Raw genomic sequence first — 25223 nt, forward strand, 5'->3', positions numbered from 1 at the left:
CATACATCTTAAAATTGCCATTTTATTTTTTTTAATATTGCCATTTTATAGAAGAGAAAAGAGGCAAAAAAATGTTTAAATGCCTAAATCACCTAGCTGGGTGCCAGAGGCAGGTTTTGACGCTGAGCAGTCTGGCTTTAGAGCCAAGCTCTGAACCACCACCCCATACAACCTCCCAGTATCCAGGAGACATCAAGGGGTGTGTGCAGAGGCCACTGGATGCCCCTGTGGACCCAGGAGGGAATTTGGGAACTGTCAGCACAGAAATGAGGTCTGGGAGCCATGGGGAGGGTGACATGACCCAGGGAGGGTGTGGGTGTGGAGGGCCTGGGAGGAGCCCTGAGGGCCCAAGGGGTGTGAGGGGGAGAGAGGAGGGAAGAGAGAGAAGAGAGAGTTTTGGAAGGAGGAAGGAGCCCTGAGAAGTCAGGACACATGAGAGAGAAGCCCTGAGAGCTCATCGAGCCCACGGACTGATCAGCGGTGGTGAGAGGAAAAGCCCAAATGCTGGGAGCCTGGGCAGAGGGTGGACACGAGGAATGTAGGTCACTCCTGCCATGTTTGGTAGGGATAAAGAGGAACATGTGGTGCAGGAGTGACCCAAGGGGGGCCGGCTTGAAGGGAGAAGGTGCTGGAGTAAGTGGGGCATCTGTGACCTCTCAGGGCACAGCCCTCCACCCTTTAGAGCGGGAAGGTGGAGATGTGATGAGGAGTGGAGGGGAAGCTATCAGGGGCCTCAGAGGAGATGTGGGACTAGAGAGCTTGTCTAGGGCATCTCAGAGAGACATGGGGGATGCTGGGGCTTAGATTCTGAGTGGGGATGGGTCCCTGGGGACTGAGTCCCAGCCCCAATAGGAGCTGCAGACCCTGGGACTTAGTCCCAAAAGGCAGCCGGGGGTCTGGGGTGGAGGTTCTGACCCCGTGATCCTGGAGAGGGGATCAGGAGGGGCCTTCCTGGGTGGGGCTGGGGTGAACCGGGCAGTCCAACCAGCCAGACAGGAAAGGGATGGGCCAGAATGCAGAAGTGCTCTTGGAGGTGACGAGGCGGCCAGCAGAGGGCAGGTACGGAGCAATTGTATGCCGCTCTCTTAGGGATCCTGGGGTAATCCTGGCAGGAGTGGGTCACCCATGACAGGCAGAGTCCCGGGCAGAGGGGTCCTACAGCTGTGCTCTGCTGGGGAACTTCCCGGCTCAGAGGACCCCGTGGGAATCCTGAAGGGCTAGGGCAGTCCCTCCCACCAGGCCCACCCCAGGGCCTCCTTGATTCTCCTCAGACCAGGGGTGACCTGCTTCCCTGTGCACAGGATCCCCTCAGGCCAAGTCCCCCCTCCTTAGGGACTCTCTCTGCACTCGCCCCCCCCACCCCCTCCACTGTCCCGTCCCCCCAGTAAACACACTCACAGAGGAGACCTGACCCAACGCTACCTCTGGATTATTTTATTCACATGGTTTGGCAAGATACAGGCAGTCCTGCCAACGAGCTGGGCATGGCCTCCTCGCCCTGCCCTGGTCAGTCGCCCACCTCCCAGCCCTCTGAGGGTTAGTGCTAGTTATCTCACACACAAAACAAGGGGTCGGGGGGGGGGGAAACAGGAGGGGAGCCTCCCTCTGCCCAGGGCTTTCAGATGACTGCTGTCTGAGCCCCCTCCATCCTCGTGGGGCCTGGAGGCCCTGTCTCCGAAAACCCCACGCTGGGTATCCGGACCCTGAATCCACCCTCTTCCTGGTCCCCGCTCCCGCTGTGGGTCTTGGGGCTTAGGGACACCCGGGGGAAGCGGAACTTGGGTGACTTCTCCCCACCAGGGGACTTGGGGGCTGCCTCGCCCTCCTGTCCCCGAGATGCCTTGGAAGTGGTAGCCAGGCCCACGCGGGGCAATCGGACTCGGACGCGGCCTCGACGCCCCGAGGCCCCTTCCCCACCACCTTCCTCTTCCTCCTCCTCGGGACTGGGGGAGCCTTCCCTGGTGACTGCCTCACTCTGGCTGAAGCCCACACGGGGCAGCCTGAGTTTCGGGCTCTTGGCCTTCTCACCCTCCTCAACCCCCTCCTTGGCCCAAGCCAGGCCAAATCGGGGCAGTCGCACCTTGAGTTTGTGTCCGGCATCCCCCTCACCCTCTGCCACCTGGTACTCGGCATGGCTGCCCACTGCAGGCGGTGAGATCTCCACGTCGGGCAGTGAGAGGTGGAAGGTACGCTCGGCCCCTGGGGGCTGGTCCCCAGGCCCCCCTCCCCCAGCCCCAGCTTTAGCCCCCAGTGTGGGCATCTTCAGCCTCAGCCCACCCTCACCTGTGGCTGCCTCACCCACCTGCGCCTCTCGGTTCAGTCCCACATCCAGCTCAAGCTGGGGCACTGTCACAGCGGGCATCTTGAAGACACCCTCGCCCACCAATAGTTCACCACCTGCCCCCTGGGCTCCAGGTAGAGACAAGGTCACCTGAGGCACCTGGACCTTGAAGCCTGCTGTGCCCTCTGCTGGAGGGGCTGTACTTTCGGCCTGCTGCCCTGGGGTGGTACCTAAGCCAACATCCCCAAAGCCACTCAGCTCCACCTGGGGCAGGGAGATGCCCAGCGGCATTCTCAGTCCCCCATCCTGGCCCTCAGTGCCCACCTGCCTGGTTGTGGACACCTGCAGGCCTGATAGCCGTCCTCCACTGACAGCTACACCCTCTTCTGCCCCCCCTTCCTCCTGGGCCCCCAGGGTGACCAATTCCACCTCAGGGATCTTAAGCTGCCCAGCCGTGGACTCTGGCTTTTCCCCAGGGCTGACACGCCCACCTGGGATTTCCGCTTCCTTCCCTCGAGCCAGCCCAAAGGAGGGCATCTTCAGTTTGGGCATCTTCACCCTCCCATCCCAACCTCTGCCCTTGCCCTCCAACTCAGCCACCCCTGGCACTAGTTCTCCTGCCTCGGTGTCCCGGCCTCTGACCCCAAACTTGGGCAGGGCAAACCTGGGCCCCTTGAGCTTGACATCGGCCCCTGCCACCTCCACCTTGCCAGTGGGCAGATGGGCATCCAGGCTGACCTGTGGGATGGACAGATCGAGGGCAGGCAGCAGGCCTGCCTCCCCTGTCCCTTTGGCCTCTGCCTCGGTTCCCACCTTAGCCTTGGGGAGTGAGATGGAGAACTTGGACACCTTCTTGGCAGCTCTTCCAGCCCCCTCTGCCTCTGCCTTGGTCACCTTTGGCCCCGAGAGTCCAAACTTGGGCAGGGAGAACTTGGAGGAGTGCTTGACTTTCATCTCCATGACCTCTACTGGCCCTTCCTCAACCTCCACTGTGGGCATCTGTGGAGTGACAATCTCAACAGATGGCAACCGGAAAGCAATTTCGCTGACCCCTGCTGCCACCCCAGGGGCCTCTGCCCTCTCCACCTTGCCCACTTCGGCTACTGGGACCTGCCTCTCCAGGCTGAGGGCACCTGGCAGATCTAGTTCCACTGAGGGCAGTGTGAGAGAGGGGACACTCACACGAGCCTCACTGTCCACTTCTGGCTGTAAACAGGGAAGTGTCACCAGCTTCCCTGAGACCTCAGCCCCTGCCTCACCTGGCTTGCCTCTCGGTGGGGACCCTGCTCTCCCTAGCTTGGGCATGGTCATCTTGGGCATCTTGAAGCCAAATTCCATCCCCTCTGCCTGCTCTGCCCTGGCAGCTTTAAGCTGCACCTCTGGAGGCTTGGGCAGCTTCACCTCGGGTGCCTTCGGCAGCTGCACATCTGGGACTTTCGGCGCCTGCACTTCCGGCAATCGCATCTCTGACACCTTTGGGAGCTGCACTTCTGGGAGGTGTACATCCGGCACGACCATCTCGGGCACCTTGGGGAGTTTGATCTCCGGAAGCTTCATCTCAGGGAGTTTCATCTCTGAGACTTTTGGCAGCTGCACCTCTGGGAGTCGCACTTCTGGCACAGCCACCTCGGGTACCTTCGGGAGTTTCACCTCAGGGAGTTTCATCTCAGGAACTTTCGGGAGCTGCACTTCTGGGAGATGCACATCCGGCACGGCCATCTCGGGAACCGTCGGGAGTTTCATCTCTGAGACTTTTGGCAGCTGCACCTCCGGGAGTCGCACCTCTGGCACAGCCATCTCGGGCACTTTAGGCAGTTTCATCTCCGGCACTTTTGGGAGCTGCACTTCTGGGAGCTGCACATCCGGCACAGCCATCTCAGGCACCTTCGGGAGCTTCATTTCAGGGAATTTCATCTCGGGCACTTTTGGCAGTTTCATCTCCGGGACTTTCGGGAGCTGCACTTCTGGGAGCTGCACATCAGGTACAGCCATCTCCGGCACCTTTGGAAGTTTCACCTCAGGCACCTTCGGGAGTTTCATCTCAGGAACTTTTGGCAGCTGCACCTCTGGGAGCCTCACATCCGGCACAGCCATCTCCGGCACCTTTGGGAGTTTCATCTCTGACACTTTTGGGAGCTCCACCTCTGGGAGTCGCACATCTGGAAGGGCTGCTTCTGGCATTTTTGGGAGCTTGACGTCCGGGGCCTTGGGGAGCTTCACCTCAGGTCCCTTGGGCACCTTGACCTCAGGCGGCGAGACCCCAATGCCAAAGGATGGCATCTTGATGGTGGGCAACTTCAGCTTGCTCTCAACGGCTTCAGGTGCAGTGGGCCGGGGTTCCAGGAGAGAAAGCCCAAAGGTGGGCATTCGAAGTTTTGGCCCCTTCACCCTGGCCTCGGGGCTGGGCTTGGCCACCTTGGCCTCAGCAACTTCCTTTGCTCGAGCCCCAAAGCGGGGGAAACTGAGGCGGGGCATCTTAAGGGCCACCTCAGGAGCCTCTGCTCGGGCCTCCACCTCTGCACCAGGCAAGGCCAGGTCCACCCTCACTGTAGGAGCCGCCACATCCAGGGTGGGCACTGTCACTGCCACAGCCCCTTCCCGGGTCTCCAGGCAGGGAAGTGTGGGCAGAGCCGGTAGCGAGGGCAAGGTGGGCAGCTCCACTTGGGGGATCTGGATCCCTGCAGCCGCAAGCTCCACGGCAGGTGCAGCCGGGGCTCCTAGCCCAAGGGTTGGCAAGTGGAGGGCAAAGCCGCTGACTGCCTCTGCTGCGGGGGCTGAGACCTGGGGGACACCCACCTCGGCACCTGGGAGCCGGGGCGCAACCAACTCCACCTGGGGAGCTGTGAAACGTGCTCCTGCTGCCACCTCAGCCTCTGCTTTGGCCTTCCTTGGGGGAGGAGCGGCGGCGGCCAGCCGAGCTGCCTGGGCCTCTTCGGCCACTTCTCGGACACGCAGCCGAGGCAGCTGGAGGCGCCGGCGGGTGGGGGCAGCTGGGACAGGACCCTTGACAGCCTCAGCTTTGAGGCCTCGACGCAGACGGGAGAACTTGGGAAAGGAGAATTCGACGTCAACAGGGGCCAGGTCTGCAGGGGCCCCCAGGGCCCCGGGCATCACCATCTTCTTCTTCTTCACAGGGGACAGACTCTGGATGTTCTGGGGAGAGAGGAGAGAGGCGGGAGGCGGTGGGACAGTGGGAGGCCTGGGGTGGACAGGGGGAGCCCCACGTGGTATTGTACCATGCTGGGGGTGTGCTGGATTGAGCATCTTGTCCCCCAAACACCATCCCCCACTTTCTGCCTGTCATTTCACCATTACTGCCCCTAGAAGGCAAAGACTTTCCTTTAGAATCTAACAATCAACAGCAGTGTAGAAACTGGAACCCAAGACTTCTAGCTCCTCATCCAGGATTTCCCCCAATACCCTCATTTTAGAGATAGGGAAACTGAGGCCCAAGAAGGGAAAGTAACGTGTCCAGGGTCACTCAGTAGTAAGAGAGCAGCACTCAGGCTTGAATCTGGCCTGTCTGGTCCAGAGTCCCCTGATTCAGGACCCCTGGTGAGGGTTTGATCTGGGCTGAGTGGGTCCCCCTCCCCAGGGAGGAGTTTAGGAACAAAGAAGAGGAGGCAGAGGGTGGGATTAGCACTAGGTTAGTGACAAGACAGAGGGCAAGGCTGGCCCACGGTGTGGGGCAGTGGGGTTCACGGCGCAGAGACGGGATTGCTGGGGCAGTCCAGGGCCAGGACCGGGCTAAGCACGCGTACCAGCTTGGCCACCTTGGCCCGAGGGCCCTTGATCTCGTAGCCGGCCACGGTCCCAGGCCGCAGCGCCAGATCCCCAGTGGGCACAGTGCGCTTCAGGCAGAAGGAGACCTTGTAAGGTTCGGCGCATTGCAGCAGGCGTAGTGCGTCCTCGTACTTGAAGTTGTCGAAGAACACGCGGGCGCTCAGCAGCTGGTCCCCTGCAGGCCAGGTGGAGGTGGGCAGGGCGTGGGCATCTCTTGGCTCCGCCCAGGCCTGGTTCCGACCCCACTTCCCTGGAGCCAGTACAGCGAGGCACCGCCCAAAGATTTGGCCCCGCCTATACCCGAGCACAGGATTGAGATTCAAAGTTCCTCCCTGTTTGAGGTTCTGACACTTAAGAATAAAACCACGCCCCATTGCCTTAGCCCCGCCTCCTTCACAGACCCTTCAGGCCACGCCCCTCCCCTTCTCACTCCCCTCCCCTATCCTCACATTTCTGATACTAACTTAGCTTGTTTCATTGAGAACAGAATCAGAAGATAACTTCCAGGGAGGAGGGTATAGCTCAATGGTAGAGCGCATGCTTAGCATTCACAAGGTCTTGGGTTCAATCCCAGTACCTCCATCAAAAGTAAATAAGTAAACCTAATTACCTCACCCCACAAAAAGATAACTTCCAGAAGCTCCCACCCCATTATTCACCCCCCTGTTCCTGTGGCTATTTACTCCACTCTCCACTTGTTCCTAGGGATCAACTGCCCCCACTTCTAGCTAGGGGTCAATCCCTCCACTACCTTCTCAGGGACATACTCCAGCAATTCTTCCTTCTCTCTCCACATTATCAATTTATTATTCTCTTCTACGACATGCCATTCTTTCTTGTTCTCTCTCCCATAAGAAAGGTTGTGTGGACCTCACTCCTCCTGGAGCTCCTGCCTCATTTATCTGTCCATCTTAATGGCAAAATGCATTGAGTTGTCCAGCTGCAGTGTTTCCACTTCTCTAATCACATCTCTGACACTCCCTCCCAGAGCCTTGAACTGCTCCTCTCAAGTTCCCATGCAGTGACCTCTGTGTAACTAAGTCCCATGGTCAAGTCCCAGATTTCATCTGCTTGAACCTCTACTTGAGACCCAGCTTCACTTTCTCTCCATCACTTGCTTGGCTTGGCTTTCAGGGTGTCACACCCCCTGGAATCTCCCTGGAGGTTCCTTCTCAGCTTCCTGGGATGGTTCTTCTGCATCTCCCAGACCGCTTAAAGACACAGTCCCAGAGCTTTGGCCTTGGCCCTCTTCTTTTCTCCATCTACATGCTACACTCATCCCTTTGGGAAGCTCATCCAGATTCAGAAGTTTAAAGATTATAAATATGCTGACAACTCCCAAATGTACATCTCCAGCGCACCACTCCCCCCTCCATCCTAGACTCACATATTCAACTATCCCTCTACATTTCCACCTTGGTGTCCACCTGTCATTTGACAGACCCAAACTGTACTCCTGGTCTTCCTTGACCCCTCTCTGTCCATTACACCCCATATCTATTCTTGGAACTCTCTTCCTTCAAATTACATCCAGAATCCAAATCTTCTCTTCACCTCCAGTAATACTGTTCTGGCCTCAAGCATCACCATCTCTTACCTGGATAATCACAGTAGCCTCTTTGTTGGTCACCCTGTTGCACATCCTGCCCCACAACAGTCAACTTCTAATACAACAGTTCAACACAGTCAGTTCATGTCGTTTCTCCGCTCACAAACCTCCCAAACTAAAATTGAAAGTTCTCACCATGATAAAGCCCTCTAAAAACTGCTCTTTCTCTTATCTCTCTGGCCTCATATCATATGCTACTCTTCTACTAACTCTATTCCATCCATATTGGCTTCCTTGCTGTTATTCCAACAAGCCAGGCACACTCCCATCTTGGGGCAGTTGTGCTAGCATCTGTTCTTCCAGATAGACACACGGCTCATTCCTTTACCTCCTATGCCTTTCTGCCCTTCCTGGCTCATCCTATTTGAAAATGCAGCTTCTGGGGGAGGTTACAGCTCAGTAACAGAGTGCATGCTTAGCATGTACGAAGTCCTGGATTCAATCTTCAGTACCTCCATTAAAAAAAAAACCTAATCACATCCAACACCCCCAAATAAAAACGCTTTAAAAAATGCAGCTTCCATCCTGGCATCTGTAAGCATATACTGCTTTTTAATTTACTATGTATTATGTATTTTACATATTTTGCTTAAATATGTCTCTCCCCACTAGAATGTAAGCTCCATAAGTGCAGAGAGTGTTGTCTGTTTTGTTCACTGCAGTAGCCCAAGCACCCAGAATAATATCTAGAAATAGAAGGCACTTAGTAAATAGTTATGAATGAATAAATCATATCAGCCTCATCCATGTTACCTAAAACGTCCCTTACTAAGTTCTCCTCCCCACCCCCTCCAGGTTGTTAACTCCGCCTCTATTCTTCAGCCCCAACAACAAAACAATAACTAGCACTTAACACGGCGTTTACCATGTACCACTTAGCTACTAGCTGTGTTTTCAAATACTGACTCATTTAATCCACATAATAACCCTATGAGGTAAGTACTAGAATTGCTCACATTTTAGAGATGAGAAAACCGAGGCATAGAAAGATCACAAGATAGTAAAATGCAGATCTGGGAGTCAAACTGAGACAACCTCCAGAGCCCCTGCTGAGAGCAACCACAAAGCTGACACAAAGCCCTGCCCCAAGCCCTTAATCCCGCCTCCTGATCCCCGGCTGCGCTCTTGACCCAGGGCAGATTCCTAACCCCGCCCCCGCAGGAATCCCCCGCCCCATGCCCCGCCCCGCCCACCTTCCTGTAGGCTGAGGCTCCTGGCGGCGGGCGAGTCCTCGCGCAGGTCGCGGATGAAGATTCCTTCTTTGCCCCCGCCAGCTACGTTGATGCCGCTGACTCCAGTCTGCGCCTCCGTCTCCACGATGATCTCCACCAATTCTGCCCGCCTCAGCTCCTGTGGAGGGTGGCGGGGGATCGCCATGGGGCTCTAGGGCCCGACCTCGCCCAGAACCCGCCATCGCACTTAAAAGCCGCTCTTAAACGGGTCCTCAGGGCGCAGGCTCCTCGGCGCGGCTCAAACTGGTCGTGCGGACCCGCCCTTTCCGCCATCTCCCCTTTAAAAGGGCGCGAGGGCTACTCGTTCACTGAGACCTCGGAAGAGTTCAACGGCTTTGCGAACCCACACTTTGGGGAGCATCCTAGGGCTGCTGTTGGGAGGGGCGGGGCGAGGGGCAGTGTCGTAAAGGAGGGACGAGGTAGGGAGGCCAGAGGGAACCTGAGTTGTGACTGAGAGGTGGGCCTGATAGTGAGGGCGAAGCTGTGCTTTCCAAGGGGGCGTGACCATATCGAGAGGGCGGGGTTAGGATTTGGAGAGCACAGGTGAATGGAGGAGGACAGTGGCCAGTGAGGAGCGGCCAAAGAGGGGTATGGCTAGAGTGAATCCATGGAAGTACTGAGGGGGCCCATAGCCTTAAGGACCGGACTGAAAGGAGATACCGAGAGGGGCTTTAATAGTAGAACAGGAGTGGTGATTGAGGATTGGGTCCCGAAGAAAGGGCTGACCATTAAGTGGTGAGGTATGGAGGGGTAGGGGTGGGGCTGGCCTCCTTGAAGGCTTTAATGTGTGTGAGACTGTGCCCTATTGTGGACTCTCTGACCCCAAGACCTGCATAACGCCCATGGGACAGGGAATCCAGTGGAGAGGGGTGCGTGGGTAATGAGTGGTGGACCAGCAGACGTGGTATTCCTGGTATTTACTGTAAATGGTGCTGACCTGGCCCTGGTCCAGCAGCACACTGTGGGGTCTGCATCCCGGCTTCCCAGGAGAGTCAGTGAAAGACCTCAGTTCTACAGCCATCTAGGAACCCAACCTGCTGCGTGCCTCTGGGGGAGAACTTTGCCCTCTCTGGTCCTGCTTTCCTATTGTAAAGTTGGGTAACGTGGGTGTATACAAGGAGTCTCTGATTGTGAGCTGAGACCTGAAGCAACAGGGATGCTATGGGATGCTGTAATGGGCAGTGCATTGAGGCTGGCACAGACTGAGGTTGAGCTAAGGTCTTGGAGAGGGGAAAGTGGGTTTGGTCAGATGCCCCACAGCTGTGGCCCCAGGACTAGAGAGAGTTGGGCAGAGCATGGTGAGAAGGAGTAGAAAGAGCTGCGGTAGGGGCAGCAGGGGAAGCATGAGTGTCAGCACTGGTCTTAGGCCCTAGGCTAAGCATTTTATGTGTGCCATCTCATTTCATCCTCCCCACAGCTTGGGCAATCACATGGAGGACATAAAGGTCCAGAAAAGTGAAATGACTTGCCTAATGCCACACAGTAATTTAAACAGTGGGGCCTCAACCTCAGGTCTGTGACCTCAGAAACCATAGGCTGTCCTGTAGGCAGTGACCTCCTTGTACTTTACCCCCTGCTTGCCACCCCTCAGCCTCAGCTTGGCTCCTGTAAAAGTAGACCCACTGTGTGCCTGGAGTCTAGTAGGATGCAGTCAATGCTAGTGTTTTATCTCCATAATAGTGAAAGCTGCTAACATTCAAGGAAGTTTCCTAGGTACCAGTCCCTGTGCCAATGACAGAGTGTGAGTCTTCAACACCCTCAGAGCTGGGGACCATTGCCCATTTCACCGATGGGGAAACTGAGGGTTAGAAAGATCAAGTCATCTGTTCAAGGCTGCACAGCTGAAGTGGTAGGGTTGGGATTTAAGCCCATGGGTCCAAAGCCCATGTCTTTAACCCCTACACCATCCTGCTTCTTCTGATGAATGGTTTCCACTCTATTTTCTTTAGCTTCTTATTAATAAAATTCCATTATGCTCACTGAATTAGCTTCTTTGAATCTTATTCTGTGCCAGGTACTATGTTAAATACTTTACATTTTTAATTTTTCCCCCTCACAGTGACCCAGAAAATAGGCCCTGTTGCTATTTCCATTTCACAGATGGGGAGACTGAGGCACAGAGAAGTCAGGAAGTATCTCCTTGCTTCCCCGGCCTGTGCCCTCCACCAAGGTCCCACAAGGCCCCCTTGCAGTACGTGTACGGTGCTCACCTCAGCACTCCGGCTCCTGGCCTCCATGGCACTGCTGGGAGTCACCTGGGCCCCAGGCTCCTGCTTCCTCTCTCCCTTCTGCTGCAGGACCAGCTTCAGTTCTGCATGGAGCAGCTGCCTCTGAGCCTGCAGGGGCAGGGATGAAGGCTTGAGGCCAGGAGAGCATGAGGGGAAAAGGCCAGGCTTCAAGGGAGAGGTCATGGTGGGTATGAGAAAGGGAGAAGGGCCCCCCAATCCCAGCTGTCCTCTCACCGCTGCCTGGGCACCAGCACCCCCTCCTAACCGGAGCCCAGCCTGGGATGCCGCACAGTCGTCTGTGGGCCTGGTGCCCTTCCTCTGGGGTCTTGCTGCCTGCCAGGGAGAGACCAGGTCGTGAGGCTCCAGGTGGGCCCGGGAGGGGTAGGGAGGGGCATGTGGCACCAGCCAGTGCTCACCTCAGGGTCACCTCCAGCTCCTTGGGCCTCCTGGATCCCGGGCTCTAAGAAGAATAATGTGAGCATTACTGTCAGCTGACCCCGCTGCTGGCTTCCTGAGTGCCTGACCCTTCCTGCACTCTGTCAGTGCTCTATCCCTATAGCGCATGTAGGGAAACGGAGGCTCAGAAGACCTTTATCCAAGGTGACACGGCTGGACCACAAACCTCATAGCCAGAACTGACTCCTAGGCCTGTCTGACAGCAAGCCCCAACACCAACAACCTCGGCTGACCCAGGGGGCCAAATTCACTATGAAATCATTATAATCACTGCCATGTACTCCCTGTGAGCAAAACACCTCACCTCTCTGTGCCTCAGTTTCCTCATCTATAAAGTGGGGAGGCGAAAGAGGGTAGAGCTCAGTGGTAGAAGGCATGTTTAACAAGCACAGGGTCCTGAGTTCAATCCCCAGTACTTCTACTAACAAACAAACAAAAGAAAACTCGAATGAATGGATGGATGGATGGATGGATGAATGAATGAACGAATAAATAAATAAATAAATAAATAAATAAATAAATAAATAAATAAATAAATAAATAAAAAGGGGAGAATGAGAGCACCCACCTTACTGTGCTGCTCAGAGGGCCAAGTGCATCTGTAAATATAAAGGGCCAGGCACAGGGCAGGCGCTTCATGACTGCTTGATACGATTATTACTAAGAACATCCTGTGGTGCTGATCTTGTGTCGAACATCCCACAAAGGTCATGGCATGTGGTCCTCAGAACACCCTTGTGAGGTCAATACCACAACTGAGCCCATTACAGAGACACCTGAGGCTACAAGAAGGGCAGTCACTTGCCTGGGTCACAAATGGCCAAGCCAGGACTTGAACTTGTCTGAAAGCTCCAGCCACTTACATGGATAATAATATCTAATGGGCATTGAGTGGTGACTCTTTGCCAGTCCTGTGCTAAGACTTTCAATTTCCACCCCAACGCAGAAAACCCTAGCCCCTCAGAGAGGCCAAGAACCTTGCTCAAGGTCACACAGCATAGAGAGAAGGAGGCAGAGCTGGATTCAGGTTCAGCCCCTCCAACAGGTCCTTCTGGGGGAAAGAGAATGGAGACTGTCTCTCTCCGCTACCTACTTCCTGGTCTCTGGCCTTGTCCTCCCGGCCCCCACGGGGCATGCCAACCCGCCAACCCCGAATCCACAGAGAAAGGTCAGGCCTCACGCGGCACATTCCCTCAAACAATGGCCCATCTGCTGTGCCCAGTCACATTCCGCCGCTGCCCACCCATCCCCGGCTGCACAATGGCCCTTCATAGCCCACCATGGGCCAGGAAAGAGGACACAGGGACCCCCTCAATGCTCCAGCCATACCCACTCCACTAGTTGCCTGCCCCCTACCATTGTCAGAGGGTGCCTCTCTGGCTCTCCTAGCGGTCCTGGTCTTCGTGTCCTTCCCTGGCCTCCTCTATGAGCCCCCAGCCCCTCCAAATAGGGTTGGCTCCCACATCTGGGGTATTTCCTCTGAACTGGGCCCTATGCTGGCACCATTAAGCCCCAAAATCACAATGGATGTGGTGGCTGTTTTAGGGTTGGAAATAGGCTCAGAGAGGGGAGGTGACCTGTCTGGGAGTACACAGCTAGGACCCATGCCCTTGACCCCAATTTTGCACCTTAACTTGCTTTGGCGGCTTTGAGCACTGCAGGAGCCCCAAACAGCAAAATAGCCAGGGCAGGAGTTGGGCTGGGCAGAAGGTGCCATAAACAGGCATTTTTAGAGGGACCTCCTTGGTGCCAACCTGAGGCCAGGTGGCACTTTATAGATGTGGCCTCATAGTACCCCATTTTACTGATGAGTAAATGAAGGTTCAGAGTATCACAGTGACCGAGTCAGGACTTGAACCTAGGTCTGAAAAGCTGAGTCCCTGGCACAGTGTAGCATCCTGAGCTGGGGGTGAGAGAAGTCTGGTACTTGTAGGAGTTGGTGGAGGTGCAGGGGAGGATTTCCTGGGCCACAAGCTCCCTGTTCCAGGACAGGCCAGAGAGGGTCACACCCAGAGGGTGGCACAGGAAGTCTAACCCGGGGTGGGGGCAAGAGAGAGTGACCTCCTTCTTCATCCCTGCCCGGGACAGCTGCCCAGCCCAGGTTATATTTAGCCCAACTGTGCCCTTCCTGAGAGACGTACCCAGCTCCTGGGGTGGAGTCGGGTGGGGTGGGGTGGGGGCAGCTTCGGAAGGAAGCCCCCCGCCCCGAACCCCGGGAACTCTGTGTTCCCAGCTCTGCCTGTCCCACTAGGCAGGGGAAGGAGGGGTGGGGAGAGATGCCCAGGGTGGGGGATGGTTCCTGATTTGTTTTAGAGGAAGATCTAATGGGGCCTCCCTGGTGAATCAAGGCCAGGCGGGACCCTCCAGAGCCCAACAGCCTATTTCTTGGCTCTGTCCTGGTATATTCCTGAGCTTCCAGAATTCTGAAAGTCCCCATTTCTTGAGCACTTACTATGTGCAAAGATCCTTCCCTGTCTTGACTCATTAAACACTTAAACACCTCTCTGGGGAGGGCACAACTTAGATGCCTGCTTAAGATGTCACCCACACCCTTCAGGATGTCTGCGGTGAAGGGTTGTCATTTGTGCCTTGGGCCCTTCAGCAGAGCTCAGCCTGCTGAGGACTCCCCCAACTTTGCCTCACTGCACTGTCTTTCCCCCATGGCTGGCGCCAACCTCATTTAGGAATTCTCCCCACTCAGAGCCTCAGCCCCCGAATCACCAGTGATCTGGTGCTCTTAGTGATGGGAGGGGGTGTTGATCTGACTCATCTGGGCCCCTAGACATGATCTGAGGAGGGGGAGGTTTTTGGCAGTGGCCTCCAGCTGCCTCAGTGAGTCCCTTCTCCAGCACTTCTCAAGTGTGAATACTCAGGTAAGATATTTAACTTCTCAGTGTCTCAGTTTCTTCATCTGTAAAATGGAGCCAACAAGAGTGGCTTTGAGGATTTGAGAGATAATAGCAGGTGCTTAGAATATTCCCAGTATATAGTAAGTGCTCAAGTAATAGGAAGTAATCTCTGACAGCAAGAGTCGGGGGGTCTATGCATCTCAAAGTGTCTCATGCCCAGCCTTTGCTCACAGTGGCCCCACTTTCTCCTCTACCCAAGAGAACCTTTGTGTGAGGGACAAAATCCAGCTCGAGCACCAGCCTCCTACCAACAGAATCAGCGTTGTCTCCCCAGCACTTTAGTCCACAGATCAAAAAAAGCCTGTCCCACCGTAGGCATCCTGCCCCAGCTCTCTCCAAGCAGCAACCACTTAGTCTCGCATCAGCCCTGTGAGGTAGCCTCCATCAGCCCATTTTATAGATGGGAAAGCAAAGGCACAAAGGGTGAAGGATCTTGCCCAAGGCTACATAGTCAGAAAGAGAAGAATGTTGGGATTTGAATCCAGGGTCTGGCTCCAAAGTCTGTGCCTTTAACTCCTACCCAACTCTGCCTCCTGAGCCCCAGGCAGCCTCCCAGCACCTCCCAGGATCCTGGGTCTCATTTCAGCGGCTTCTCAGCCTGGCCAGGAAGGAAACTGGCCAGCTGATCTCTTACCACTGGGCCTCCAGACACCTCGAGAGCTCCCCGTCCGTCTGCTCAGCCCCAGCCCCAGGCTGGGGGGGAAAAGGAACGGGGAGGGGGAGGAGGGGGAGACCCCAGCCATTGGCTGCCGAGGCATGACATCACCAGGGAGTGGGTGGTGGGGGAACAAACATCCCCCTCTCCTAGCTACATCCACTCGCAAGAGGGTGGGAGCCACAGAAGAGAAGCTGAGACAGCCGCTGCTCCTGTGCCTGGGCTGAGACCTCCACCAGGAGCCCCACACTCCTGGGATCTGCACTTGCAGGTGCCACTTCGAGACTCACCCCACCAGCACTATCTCCTTGTTTCCAGACCCAGGTGTGGCCCTACTGGTTCCTGGGGCCCCTAAAATAAACTCCTTCCACTCCCTCTCCCCGTCAGTTTGGGTTCAAATCCCAGCTCAGCCATGTCCTAGCTGTGTGACCTTCGGCAAGTCACAGCATCTTTCTGGGTCTGTTTTTTCATTTCTAAAACAGGGAGGGTAAAAGTGCCCAAATCATGGGTTTGTTGTGAAGATAAAATGAGTTAAGAGGCTAAAATCTTTAAAAAGCACCTGGCACAGAGTGAATGCTACTCATACTATTTTGTATTATTCACACAAATTAGAGAGCCAGCTAGACTTGTCAGAGGACTTTTGGCCTGAGTGAGACTGGGCACAGAGGAGCCCCACTTCTCTGTTTAATGAAGTTGCATTTTGGGGGACACCTATCACATACTAAATACTGTGCTGGGCCCCCAAAGCTCGGCTCTGGGAATTAAGGATGCAAGAGAGAAAGATTATGTCCAGTTTTTAGCTACACAGACAGAAGGTGGTGGAGCTGGGGTCCAACTCCAGTTCTGTTGGACCCCAGAGACCCTGCAACACTCTTCTGTCCCCTTCATATAACAGATAAGGAGGCTCAGAGAGGGTAATGACACCCAAGGACTCCCATAGCACTTAATTGGTAGCACCAGGATTTGAACCCAGACCTGCCCAACTCCCAAACCAAGGACACCAGGCCTCACCCTGATCCCCTGGCCCCCAGCCCCCAGCCTGCCCTGACTCACCAGACCCCGGGGGGCGGCACAGGGAGCACAAGTACCCCCACATGCCCCTCACACCCGCCAGGCCGCTGCCTCGGATGCTCCTGGCTCTCTGAGTCGGGGCCTGGGGCCGGGGCTGGGATGAGGTTGGGGATTACCCCCAAAATGCACGTCAGCAGCTTCTGCCCCATTGTCTAGCCTAGTGCAGCCACCAGGCCCTCACCTCAGTCGGCACCCTCGCCCCTCACATCCGCTCTGCTGGCCCCTCTGCGGCCCCCTCCCCATCCCCCTCCTGAGCATTTGGGGCCTACTCCCGAGGGCACAGGGGACCAGGAACTAGTTGGCAGGATCCCAGAATGCTAGGGGACTCCTCCCTTCTCTCTGAAATGCCCCCTGCCCACTCTCAGCCACCGGGGAAGGCAGGAATGTGCTGAGCTCTGGAAACTGCCTTCCAGGACTGGCAGCCAGCAAGGGCTGGGGTGTGGCCGGAGCCCAGCCAGAACCCTCCTCCTGGGAGGGGTGGAAGGGACAGTGTGGTCAGGGCAGCTGATGGACCTGAGGAGAACTTCCCCCTATTGTAGGCTCTCTCTCTCTCTCTCATTCATTGATTGATTCAAACATTCATCTGTTCATTTATTCATTCAACATTCACAGGCCCTTGATGGCAGGCCTTTGGCTGGGCACTGGGGACACTGACAGAGCTAAATCAGTATGGGGGGGCAGGTTCAGGACAGGATTTCTGGAGGAGATGACATCTGAAGTCAAACTGGAGAGCTGAGGAGGAAGGAGCTGGGTACAAACGCAGGGAAGAGGCTTCCAGGAGGGGGTGGGGGGGAGGTACACGGGCAAAGTATCAGAGCACAGAGAGGGAGCAGTACTTCATCCAGTGTCAGCAAACAGTTAATGAGCACCTGGATGGTGCTGGGGACACAATGTGACCAAGATAGCCCGGGGCTGCTTTTACAGACTTCACAGTCCAACAGGGAGCCAGACTCAGAGTGGCCAGGTTTGTGATGGGGGAATCTCAGGCAGAGAGGTCAGGACCTTGCTGGGGAAGCCCAGGAAAGGTAGCTGCTTCAACTGAGGAAGGGAGGTCGGGGAAGGCTTCCTGGAGGAGGGGACATGTGAGCTGAGAATTGAGTGGCCCACAGGAACCAGGCAAGCGAAGAGGGAGTAGAACAGCTTTATGGGCAGAAGGGACAGCCTGTGCAAAGGATCTGAATCCAGACAGAGCTCAGCACATAGGAAATTTCCATGAGCTGAGAACTGTGTCCTTGCTCGTGGCTGTGTCCCTAGGGCCACAAATGCCCCTTCCTTTGTATCTCCTCATTTATACATTTATTCACCAGTTATTCACAGACACCTCCGCTGTAATCATCCCTGGGCTGGGCAGTGCTGGGGACACAGCAGTGACTGTGACGGTGCCTTCACAGAACTCACAGTCCAAGGGGGGTCAGACGTTAAAGAAGCGACCAACAAAACGAGAGTGTAATTACACACTGAGCTAAGAGCTATGAGAAACAGAACCAGATCTATAAGAGGGGCCTGGCACGTTGATATTATCAGAAAGAGCAAGGAGGGCTTCTTGGAGGAGGTAACATTTGAGCTGGCACCTGAAGGATACATAAGAGTTCATGCTGGTGGTGGATAAATGAGAGTAGGTTGCAGGGTGAGGAGAAGCTGTGGGGAGGGCCATAGTCAGCAAGGCCCTGAGGAGGGGCTGAGACTTTGTCCTGAGAGCCTTGGGTACTTCCAGGAGGGACAATCAGATCTGAGTTTTAAGTATTTGAGGGGGAAAGAGTCTGACTACAGGCGAGGCTAGAGCCGGGAGGAAAATTCACCCCTCCCTGCTCAGGGTCCAACAGACAAGGAGGCTGTTACAGGCTCTCCTGTCTCTCTCCGTGTATCAGAGGACAGATATCCTTGCTGGTTCCCAGTCTTTGGGGACAAGCATTCAGTCTTTTGTCAGGAAGTAAGATGTTAACTGTACATTTTTTGTAGCTGCCCTCTAGCAGGTGCAGGAAGCTTCCTTTCCGAGTTTGCTGTGAGCTTTCTGTGGTGAATGATGTGTTTCCCTCTCTGTCTCTGTGTCTCTGTGTCCTTATTCCTTGTCTCTCTCTCTGTCTGTGTCTCTGTCTCATTCTCTCTGTGTCTGTTTCTCTCTTTTTCTGTCTCTCTCTCTCTCTCTTGCTTGTCCTCACCCTAGGGGGTGTGGCCATGGGAAGCTGAGTTTAGGGGGTGGCACCAGTGTCCCGGTTCCGGCCAAAGCCACCTCAATAAACACAGGACATCCTGCAGGGCTGGGGAAGGAGATGGAAAGCTCTCCTCAGGGACCACCCTCTCCCCACCCAGTTGGAGTCGGGCAGGAACCGGCTTCCACCCAGTGCAGCCCAGGGAAACTGGTATCTCCCTCACCCCTGTCCTTTACACCTGTTCCTGCCCCCGTCCTCTCGACTGAGCTCCCGGTCCCAGGGGCCCAGCAGCCTACATGCCTTCCCCTGGGTGTCCCCCCAGCCCCTGGCACCCACTGTGTCCCTTTCTGGCCTCGGTGTCAACCCCAGACCTGCTCCTCTTCCGGGCCACCATCCCAACATGGCCCCACCATCCCCAAGCTCCCTGGCTAGAGCCCTGGGTCTTGTCCTAGGCCCCTCCTCCACTGCACCTCATCACCCCACAGCCTGTCCTCTCCAGCATCTCTCATGTCCCCTCCACTCTTCAAGGCTGCTCTGTCCCTCCCTGGCCTCCCCTCTGGGCTCCTGGCCTCCAGTCTCACCCTCTCACCACCACATCCACATGGCAGCCAGAGAGACCCATTTACTTCTAGATTCCTTTACCCTACTGCCTTCAGAGGAAAGTCCCCATCCTTGTGTGCCCTGGCCCCTGCCAACCCCTACAGCTCCATCACTTCCCTTACTGCAGTTTCTCTCTTTCCAATCAAACCCAGCAGCTTACAGATCCCTGAAAAGATTGTAGGATCCCTCACTTCCTAACTCTTGCACCTGCTGTTCCCTCTGCCTAGAACACTCTCCCCTCAGAACAACAACCCTCTGAGGTGGATACTGTTACTGTCCCAGCTTACAGATGAGGACCCTGAGGCCCAGAGAAATTAAGTATCTGGCCAAGAGTCACACAGCCACAGAATGGCAAAGCAGAGGTTCAAATGCAGGTGGTCTGGCTTTCAACACAATCTCTCTTTATTGAGTTAATAATCATTGACTAAGTGTCATTAGGTTTCCGCACCAGGACTGCAGACCGCAGGTGTTCAGTAAATGTTCACTGAATGAGTGAATGGGACAGGGGTGGAAGGTGAGGGTTCAGATCCCCGAGGACCAGGATAAACTCTGAGGGCCCAGAGCAGGGGAGAGATGTGGTCAGATTTGCCTTTGGGTAGGTACCCATGATTCTTTGCTGAATGAGGGAAGGAAAGGAGGAAGGAGGGAGAAGACCAAGGACATCTCTCCCAGGTGATGGAGGAGAGAAGTGTTTGTGTGATGGTCCCTGTGAATGCCCATGGAGAGGAGCTAGCCTGGCGAGTGTCGTAATGGGAACACAGAGAGGCTCTGTGAAAAGCAGTAGCAGCACCAGGGCTGGCAGCTCAGTTAGGAATGGTGTGGGCCCTGGAATCTGCTGGCTGAGGTAGCCTGGCCTCCTGGGGTTGAGCCTGAGGGCGGAGGGGCACACCAGAGCCAGGGAGCCTGCACAATTGTCCCGGGGGTCAGACATGAGGAAAATGGGGCAGGTCTTCAGGCACTGGCTGTTCATAAACCTAAGGGCACTGGTGGTGGTGGGGAACCAGTGCTGATCAAGCCCATATGGTGCTTTTGTGCAAAAGGCATGCCCCTTCCCCAAGGCACTTGACCTCCATCTGCTGGGAAACTGTTGTAATAAATATGGAAATGCATGATGCCTAAGACGTGTGGTAGTCCCCTAAATACGGAGCCTATGCGCAGTGCACAAGCCCTGCAACTGTACGCAGAGGTTCTGGGAAAAGGGGAACATTGCTGGCCCAACAGGCACAGGGGCAGATGGGAGCGTCGTTGACAGATGGGTAAGCTGTCTGCTTCAATAGGTATCACAGGTTATCCCCCAGTTTGGCACCCAGAGACATCAGAAACAGGTCTTCAGGGTGTTATGAACAGAAGGCATTGTTGAGCCCACACAGGGGACTCCTTGACCACTGGTCAGATCTCTAGGGACTCTAAGACGATGGCATGACAGACCCCAAGACTAGACACCAGGGGGCATTGCTGAGCTCAGCCCAAACTCCCAAGGTCCGGGTCTGGGTCAAAATCGAGTCTGAGTCCCATTGCCCAGCGTCTGGAGTCACTAGGTTTTGGAATCAGGCACCCAGAAGCCCCTCAGCCTGGGCACCAGCTCCCTTTGGGCCATTTTCACTCCCCTCCCCGGGCCACCTCAGCCACTTCCAGAAATGGGCACAACTTCCTCTGCTCCTCCAGGAAGCTTCATTCTGCCCGCCCCTTCCAGGCCCGAGGGGCTGGCCGCAGTTGCCCGCCTTCCCCCGCCCCCGCTCCCCCCTCCCCAGTTCCACCCCGGCTTCAGCCTCCCTGAAGCTTCCGGCCAGAGTGGAGGCGCCGGGGCCCCACAATTTTTATGTCCCTTTGCCGGGGTTTCCCGCATTCGAGGCCCCGCCAGTCCCTCAGGTCACCCACCGTCTGAACCTCTGCTCCTCCCTCTAACCCCCCCTCCCCCCCGAGGCAGCGTTCACCGTGCCCCTCCCCCCGCCCAGTACCTCGGGCTCTGCCCTGCCCCCACGGCCGCCAGGAAGGACGCCGCCTGGGTCCCGTGCCAGGCCTCTGAGTGTGCGGCCCCTCCCTGCCGGGCCAGGAATGCGGCTGGACGGCGGGGGCGGCGCAGACACCCGGCGCTCAGGCCGGCCCCATCACCCAGGCTGTCAGGCAGGTGGCCCCAGCTCGCTGGGGCCTAAGTTTCTTCTAGAAGGAAAGCAGGATCGCCTGCCTTTCCATCAGGCCACCAAACTTGGTGGCTTTATTTCGGAATCAGCCTCTAAGCTGCCTTATCCCTTGCCTGCCCAAAGAGAGATTTGAGGCCCGGAGTGGATTTTATTTTTTAAAACTTGCTGGAGTCTCCCTTTTTTCACCATTTTCCTGGAGAGCTAGCTCTCAGTGCTCCTTGGAGAGACTCCATCTTGCCTTCAGCTTTGTGCTTTTATTTCCGGCTCATTCTGAATTCAAGCTCCCTTTTGCCTCCACACCCAGCTCCCAAGACACAGGTACACCCCAGGCAAGGACTAGATTTCATTTTTAAAAAGTGGCCTGTGGCTTCTCCTCCACCACCACCACCACCACTATGTATACACACAGGCACATCAGGGAAACCTGGTTGAGTGTATGCCGGGGGTTTTCTAGAGGACCAGTTACCAGACCTAACTGGACTGCTTCTCAGACCAAAAAGCAGTAAAGTTTGAAACCTATCTCAAGTGATGACCTCTTGCAGCCTCAACTTTCTCAACAATAAAATGGGGATAATAATAATGTCCATCTTCTTAAGAGGATTAAATGAATTAACACACATCAAATGCTTAGAGCCACGCTGGATGCACAGTACCCGGTGGATAAATGTTAGAGGTTATTATATCACCCTCACCTTAGCCCAGAAACAGCAATACACAGACTTGAGACGTCCCAGGACTGGCTTTAATTTCAAAAACTGGTTGGGGTCTCTCCGTACATCAGGAAAAGTGTATACCAGGCTATGACCCCCAGGGATTCAGCACTGGGCCTGGTCCAATCCCATTCCAGCCACCAGGCCCTGTCATTTCATCATGAGGGCCAATCCCAGACTGCCCCCATCAGCCAGAGACAAGAGGTCGGAGGTGAAATTGCCCAGGACTGGATTCTTTCTCTCCAAAGCCCCTCTCTAGGGAAGCTAGCTATGTCTTTCCAAGGAGAGTTGCTCCAGCCATCAGGCTCAGTTTGGACAGAAGATCAACATCCCAGCCCTGGGGGTCAGCGCCCTGGCCCTGGTGGCCGCTCCAGTGCCTGTGTGCCCACCAGCACGTCCATGAGGTAGTCCAGCTCGGCCTCATCCAGCTCTGGAGCTTCCTCCTTGCCTGGCCCATCCTCAGGGCTGGATTTGTGGCCCTCAGAGACTGGTGCCCAAAATTCACTGTCATACATGGAGGTGTCAATGTCCTCGAATAGGCCCTCAAGCCCATCGTCCAGCAGACAGCCAGTGGCTGGTCCCAGCAGGTCCAAGGCACCCAGGCTGGGTGGGGCTGCCCCACTGGGGCGGCCTGGCGGCCCCTCGTCTACCAAGGGTTGGGGGGCCTGGCTCAGGCCCTCAATATGGCTGAGGTCCTCCAGGAGGCTGGCCATGGAGGCTGAGAGGGCGGCGTCCGAGCTGGCCAGCAGGTTATCAGCTATGCCAGGGGCTGTAGGTGGGCTGGGCGCAGGCGGCAGGGCAGCTGCTGGTGCCATGGATGCCTGGATTCGCCGCAGTGTGTTCACTACCAGCACCAGGTGCCGCAGGTCTGGCTCACTCTGCCGCAGGCTGTGGTGGAGCTTGAGCACTGAAAGGTCAAAGAGGGAACTGGAGGCCACAGCCGGGGGTGCTTGTGCCACTGCTGGGTGGCCAGGTTCCAGCCACCAGGCGTCAACTGCCAGGGCTTCCTTCTCCTCCTCCTCCTCCTCCCGCTTGCGCTTCAGGCCCTTGCTCAGCATCATCTGTGGGGAGGGAGAAGTCATTCAGTTATGGAAAGCCAATGTGAAGTTCTCATGCCTGTGTGATCTTGGGCAAATCACTTAGCCTCTCTGAGCCTAGGCTTTCTTAGGGAAACTTTGAGAGCTGAATGATAATTGTATCTATTTCATAAAGTTGTTTTAAGGAATAAATGAGATAATATACAAAAAGCACTTTACAACGGTGTCTGGCACATAGCAATTACTCCTATGAATAAGTATTATTCATAATAACTATGATTATTTATTTCTTCAATGAACCATGTGAAATGTCCAATATTTAACCTTTTTTTAACCTACAAAAGCAGCTGTTTCATATGGTTTAATCTAATATTTATTGACTGTCTAATTGTATCAGACAATAAATAAATAAACAAATACAGGAAATGTACAGATGGTGCTAGGAAGATACTAAAAGGTTCTGGAGAGTCGTTAGGGAAGGCTCCTCTGAGGAGGTGACATTTGAAATGAGCCCTCAAGTACGAGAAGGAATCAGCCCTGGAGGAACCGGGGGGAGGCATTCTGGGAATAAAGAACGACGGCAAAGGCAAAGAGACCTAGAGGCTGGATGAGCTTGAACTGAAAAAAGACTCCATGGTCAGTGCGCAGAGCGACACAGTATGGGGTGAGGGGGCAAGTTTGAGAGTAGGCAGAGGCAAGGAACTTGGATTTTAAGCAGGAAGGAATGCGGTGTTGTGGACTGGTTAGGTTTCCAGAATATCCCCTTGGCTGTTACGAGGAAGTGGGGAAGGTTGTTGGGAAGGTGGGGAGTCCATTCTGAGGCTACTGCACTCTGGGGTGGGCGATGGTGGAGACTTGGGAGTATAAAATAGTAGTGGACGTGGAAGGAAGTTGGATTTAGGATTTATTTGCGAAGCAGAGTGGACAGAGCTTGCCGGAAAATCCTGATGGGCACGGAGGTCAATGAGAGAAGTTTGAGGACCCACTTTTCCCGGGGAGGGTGCCCCTGGCCCAATCTGCTTTTTAAAAAACAGACAGCCTGCAGGGTACAGTACCTAGACCCTTCATTTGGAGTGACCCTTCACACTACTCAAAACTGGGTCTCCCCTCCTTCCTAGCCGACCCGGGAGTCCGGAACCACAGGAATTCAGCCCCCACCCCCGACTCCGCCCCCTGGTCCCGGCGCCCCCTAGCGGCGCCAGGCCGTCTTTCCCCCGGGGATTCCGGCTCCTCAAACCCAGGGACCCTTTACACTGCCCGGCGGGACGCGGTCGTTCTTGCCTGCCGCTCGGGAACTTGAGGGCCGGGATCCCCGGAGGGCTGTTCTGCCCTCTTGGCCTCCGCTCACTTCCGGAAGGCAGTGGAGGCGTCTCCTCCCGAAGCGGCTGCGGCGGCGGCGGGGGCGGGTGAGTCACGCAGCCGGAGCCAGGGAGCCGGCGCCTCCGCCCCCTTCCCCGGCTGCGGCGTGATTCACCCGGCCCAGCCGGGGCGGGCGGCACATAGAGGCCCGCGCGTCTCGATCCCGGGTAGCCCTGGCGCGCACCTGCCGGACCCGGGGATCGAACCTGCTAAAGGACCCCGTGGCCAGTACCTCTACTTTCCCCAGGCCTCTTCCCTTTATTTACATACCCAGCTCACCAGTTGCCAATCAGAACGAAGAGGGAGCCACCCGCAGCCAATCAGGAAGCGGTGGCGGCAGCATTGCTCGCTCACTCTCCTTCAGCAACCGGCACCTGGGTCGAGAGACGCAGTTCTGACTTCGGCGCACGACTCCAGGCTCCTGACTCCCTTTAGCTACCGCCCACTTTCGTGGTGGCTCCGCCCTCCACCCAGGGATTGGTCCTAGACGGTGATGGGCGGGGCCTATAGGGGGCCGTTTCGAAGAGAGAAGTTGGCTTCAGGGCGCATGTTCCGGAGACTTAGCGAGGGGGAGAAAGTAGAGTAACTATTTGTCCTGTGGGATAGTGGCGGGTGGGGTTTTTGTCTCTCGAGGCGCGGGCCCCTTACACCTGCCTACGCACCTGCCAAACCCAGCACTGAACTTCGTACGAATCCAGCGCCAACAGAGGCCTACACTCTAGGCCAGATAGGCCTAGGTTCAAATTCTGACTCGATGTGTGACCTTGGAAAAATGTTTGACATCTTTGAGCCACACAAAGCATGTTAAATGGGATCTTTTTAGCCTACTTCTTGACAGTTAGGAAAATTAAAATAAGGTCGTATCAGATTCAGCAAATGCTGGGCGGTTGGACTCAATCTTGGTTACAAGTGGGACTAGGAGGGTGGGGGTGGGATGCCACTGGAGTCCCATCCTGGGCTCCATTTCCTGAGTAGCTGTGTGACCCTGGGCAAGTGTTTTAA

The 25223-nt window shown here is 55.6% G+C and overlaps 2 protein-coding genes across 5 annotated transcripts; both read right to left on the reverse strand.

Moving 5' to 3' along the window:
- Window positions 1-1419: 1419 nt before the first annotated feature.
- Window positions 1420-20978, reverse strand: PRX (periaxin). Of its 2 annotated transcripts, none has more exons than XM_064489334.1 (7): window positions 20933-20978; window positions 11550-11593; window positions 11368-11466; window positions 11116-11241; window positions 8867-9023; window positions 6043-6239; window positions 1420-5434 (listed from the first exon to the last, which is right to left on the reverse strand). In XM_064489334.1, the coding sequence occupies exons 4-7, from the start codon at window positions 11140-11142 to the stop codon at window positions 1619-1621; spliced, it is 4197 nt and encodes a 1398-aa protein (XP_064345404.1). In that variant the 5' UTR covers window positions 11143-11241; window positions 11368-11466; window positions 11550-11593; window positions 20933-20978; the 3' UTR covers window positions 1420-1618. The 2 variants fall into 2 exon arrangements, with proteins under 2 accessions (XP_064345404.1, XP_031314573.1); XM_031458713.2 differs by lacking the exon at window positions 20933-20978 and adding an exon at window positions 15133-15186.
- Window positions 20979-21835: 857 nt separating this feature from the next.
- Window positions 21836-24649, reverse strand: SERTAD1 (SERTA domain containing 1). 3 transcript variants are annotated; one of them, XM_010985205.2, is made up of 2 exons: window positions 24492-24649; window positions 21836-22886 (listed from the first exon to the last, which is right to left on the reverse strand). In XM_010985205.2, the coding sequence occupies exon 2, from the start codon at window positions 22884-22886 to the stop codon at window positions 22170-22172; it is 717 nt and encodes a 238-aa protein (XP_010983507.1). In that variant the 5' UTR covers window positions 24492-24649; the 3' UTR covers window positions 21836-22169. The 3 variants fall into 3 exon arrangements, with proteins under 3 accessions (XP_010983507.1, XP_010983506.1, XP_031314576.1); XM_010985204.3 differs by having other exon boundaries at window positions 24501-24645; XM_031458716.2 differs by lacking the exon at window positions 24492-24649 and adding an exon at window positions 24144-24415.
- Window positions 24650-25223: the final 574 nt, after the last annotated feature.

This window comes from Camelus dromedarius, chromosome 9, assembly GCF_036321535.1.
Source record: "Camelus dromedarius isolate mCamDro1 chromosome 9, mCamDro1.pat, whole genome shotgun sequence".
Taxonomy (NCBI): domain Eukaryota; kingdom Metazoa; phylum Chordata; class Mammalia; order Artiodactyla; family Camelidae; genus Camelus; species Camelus dromedarius.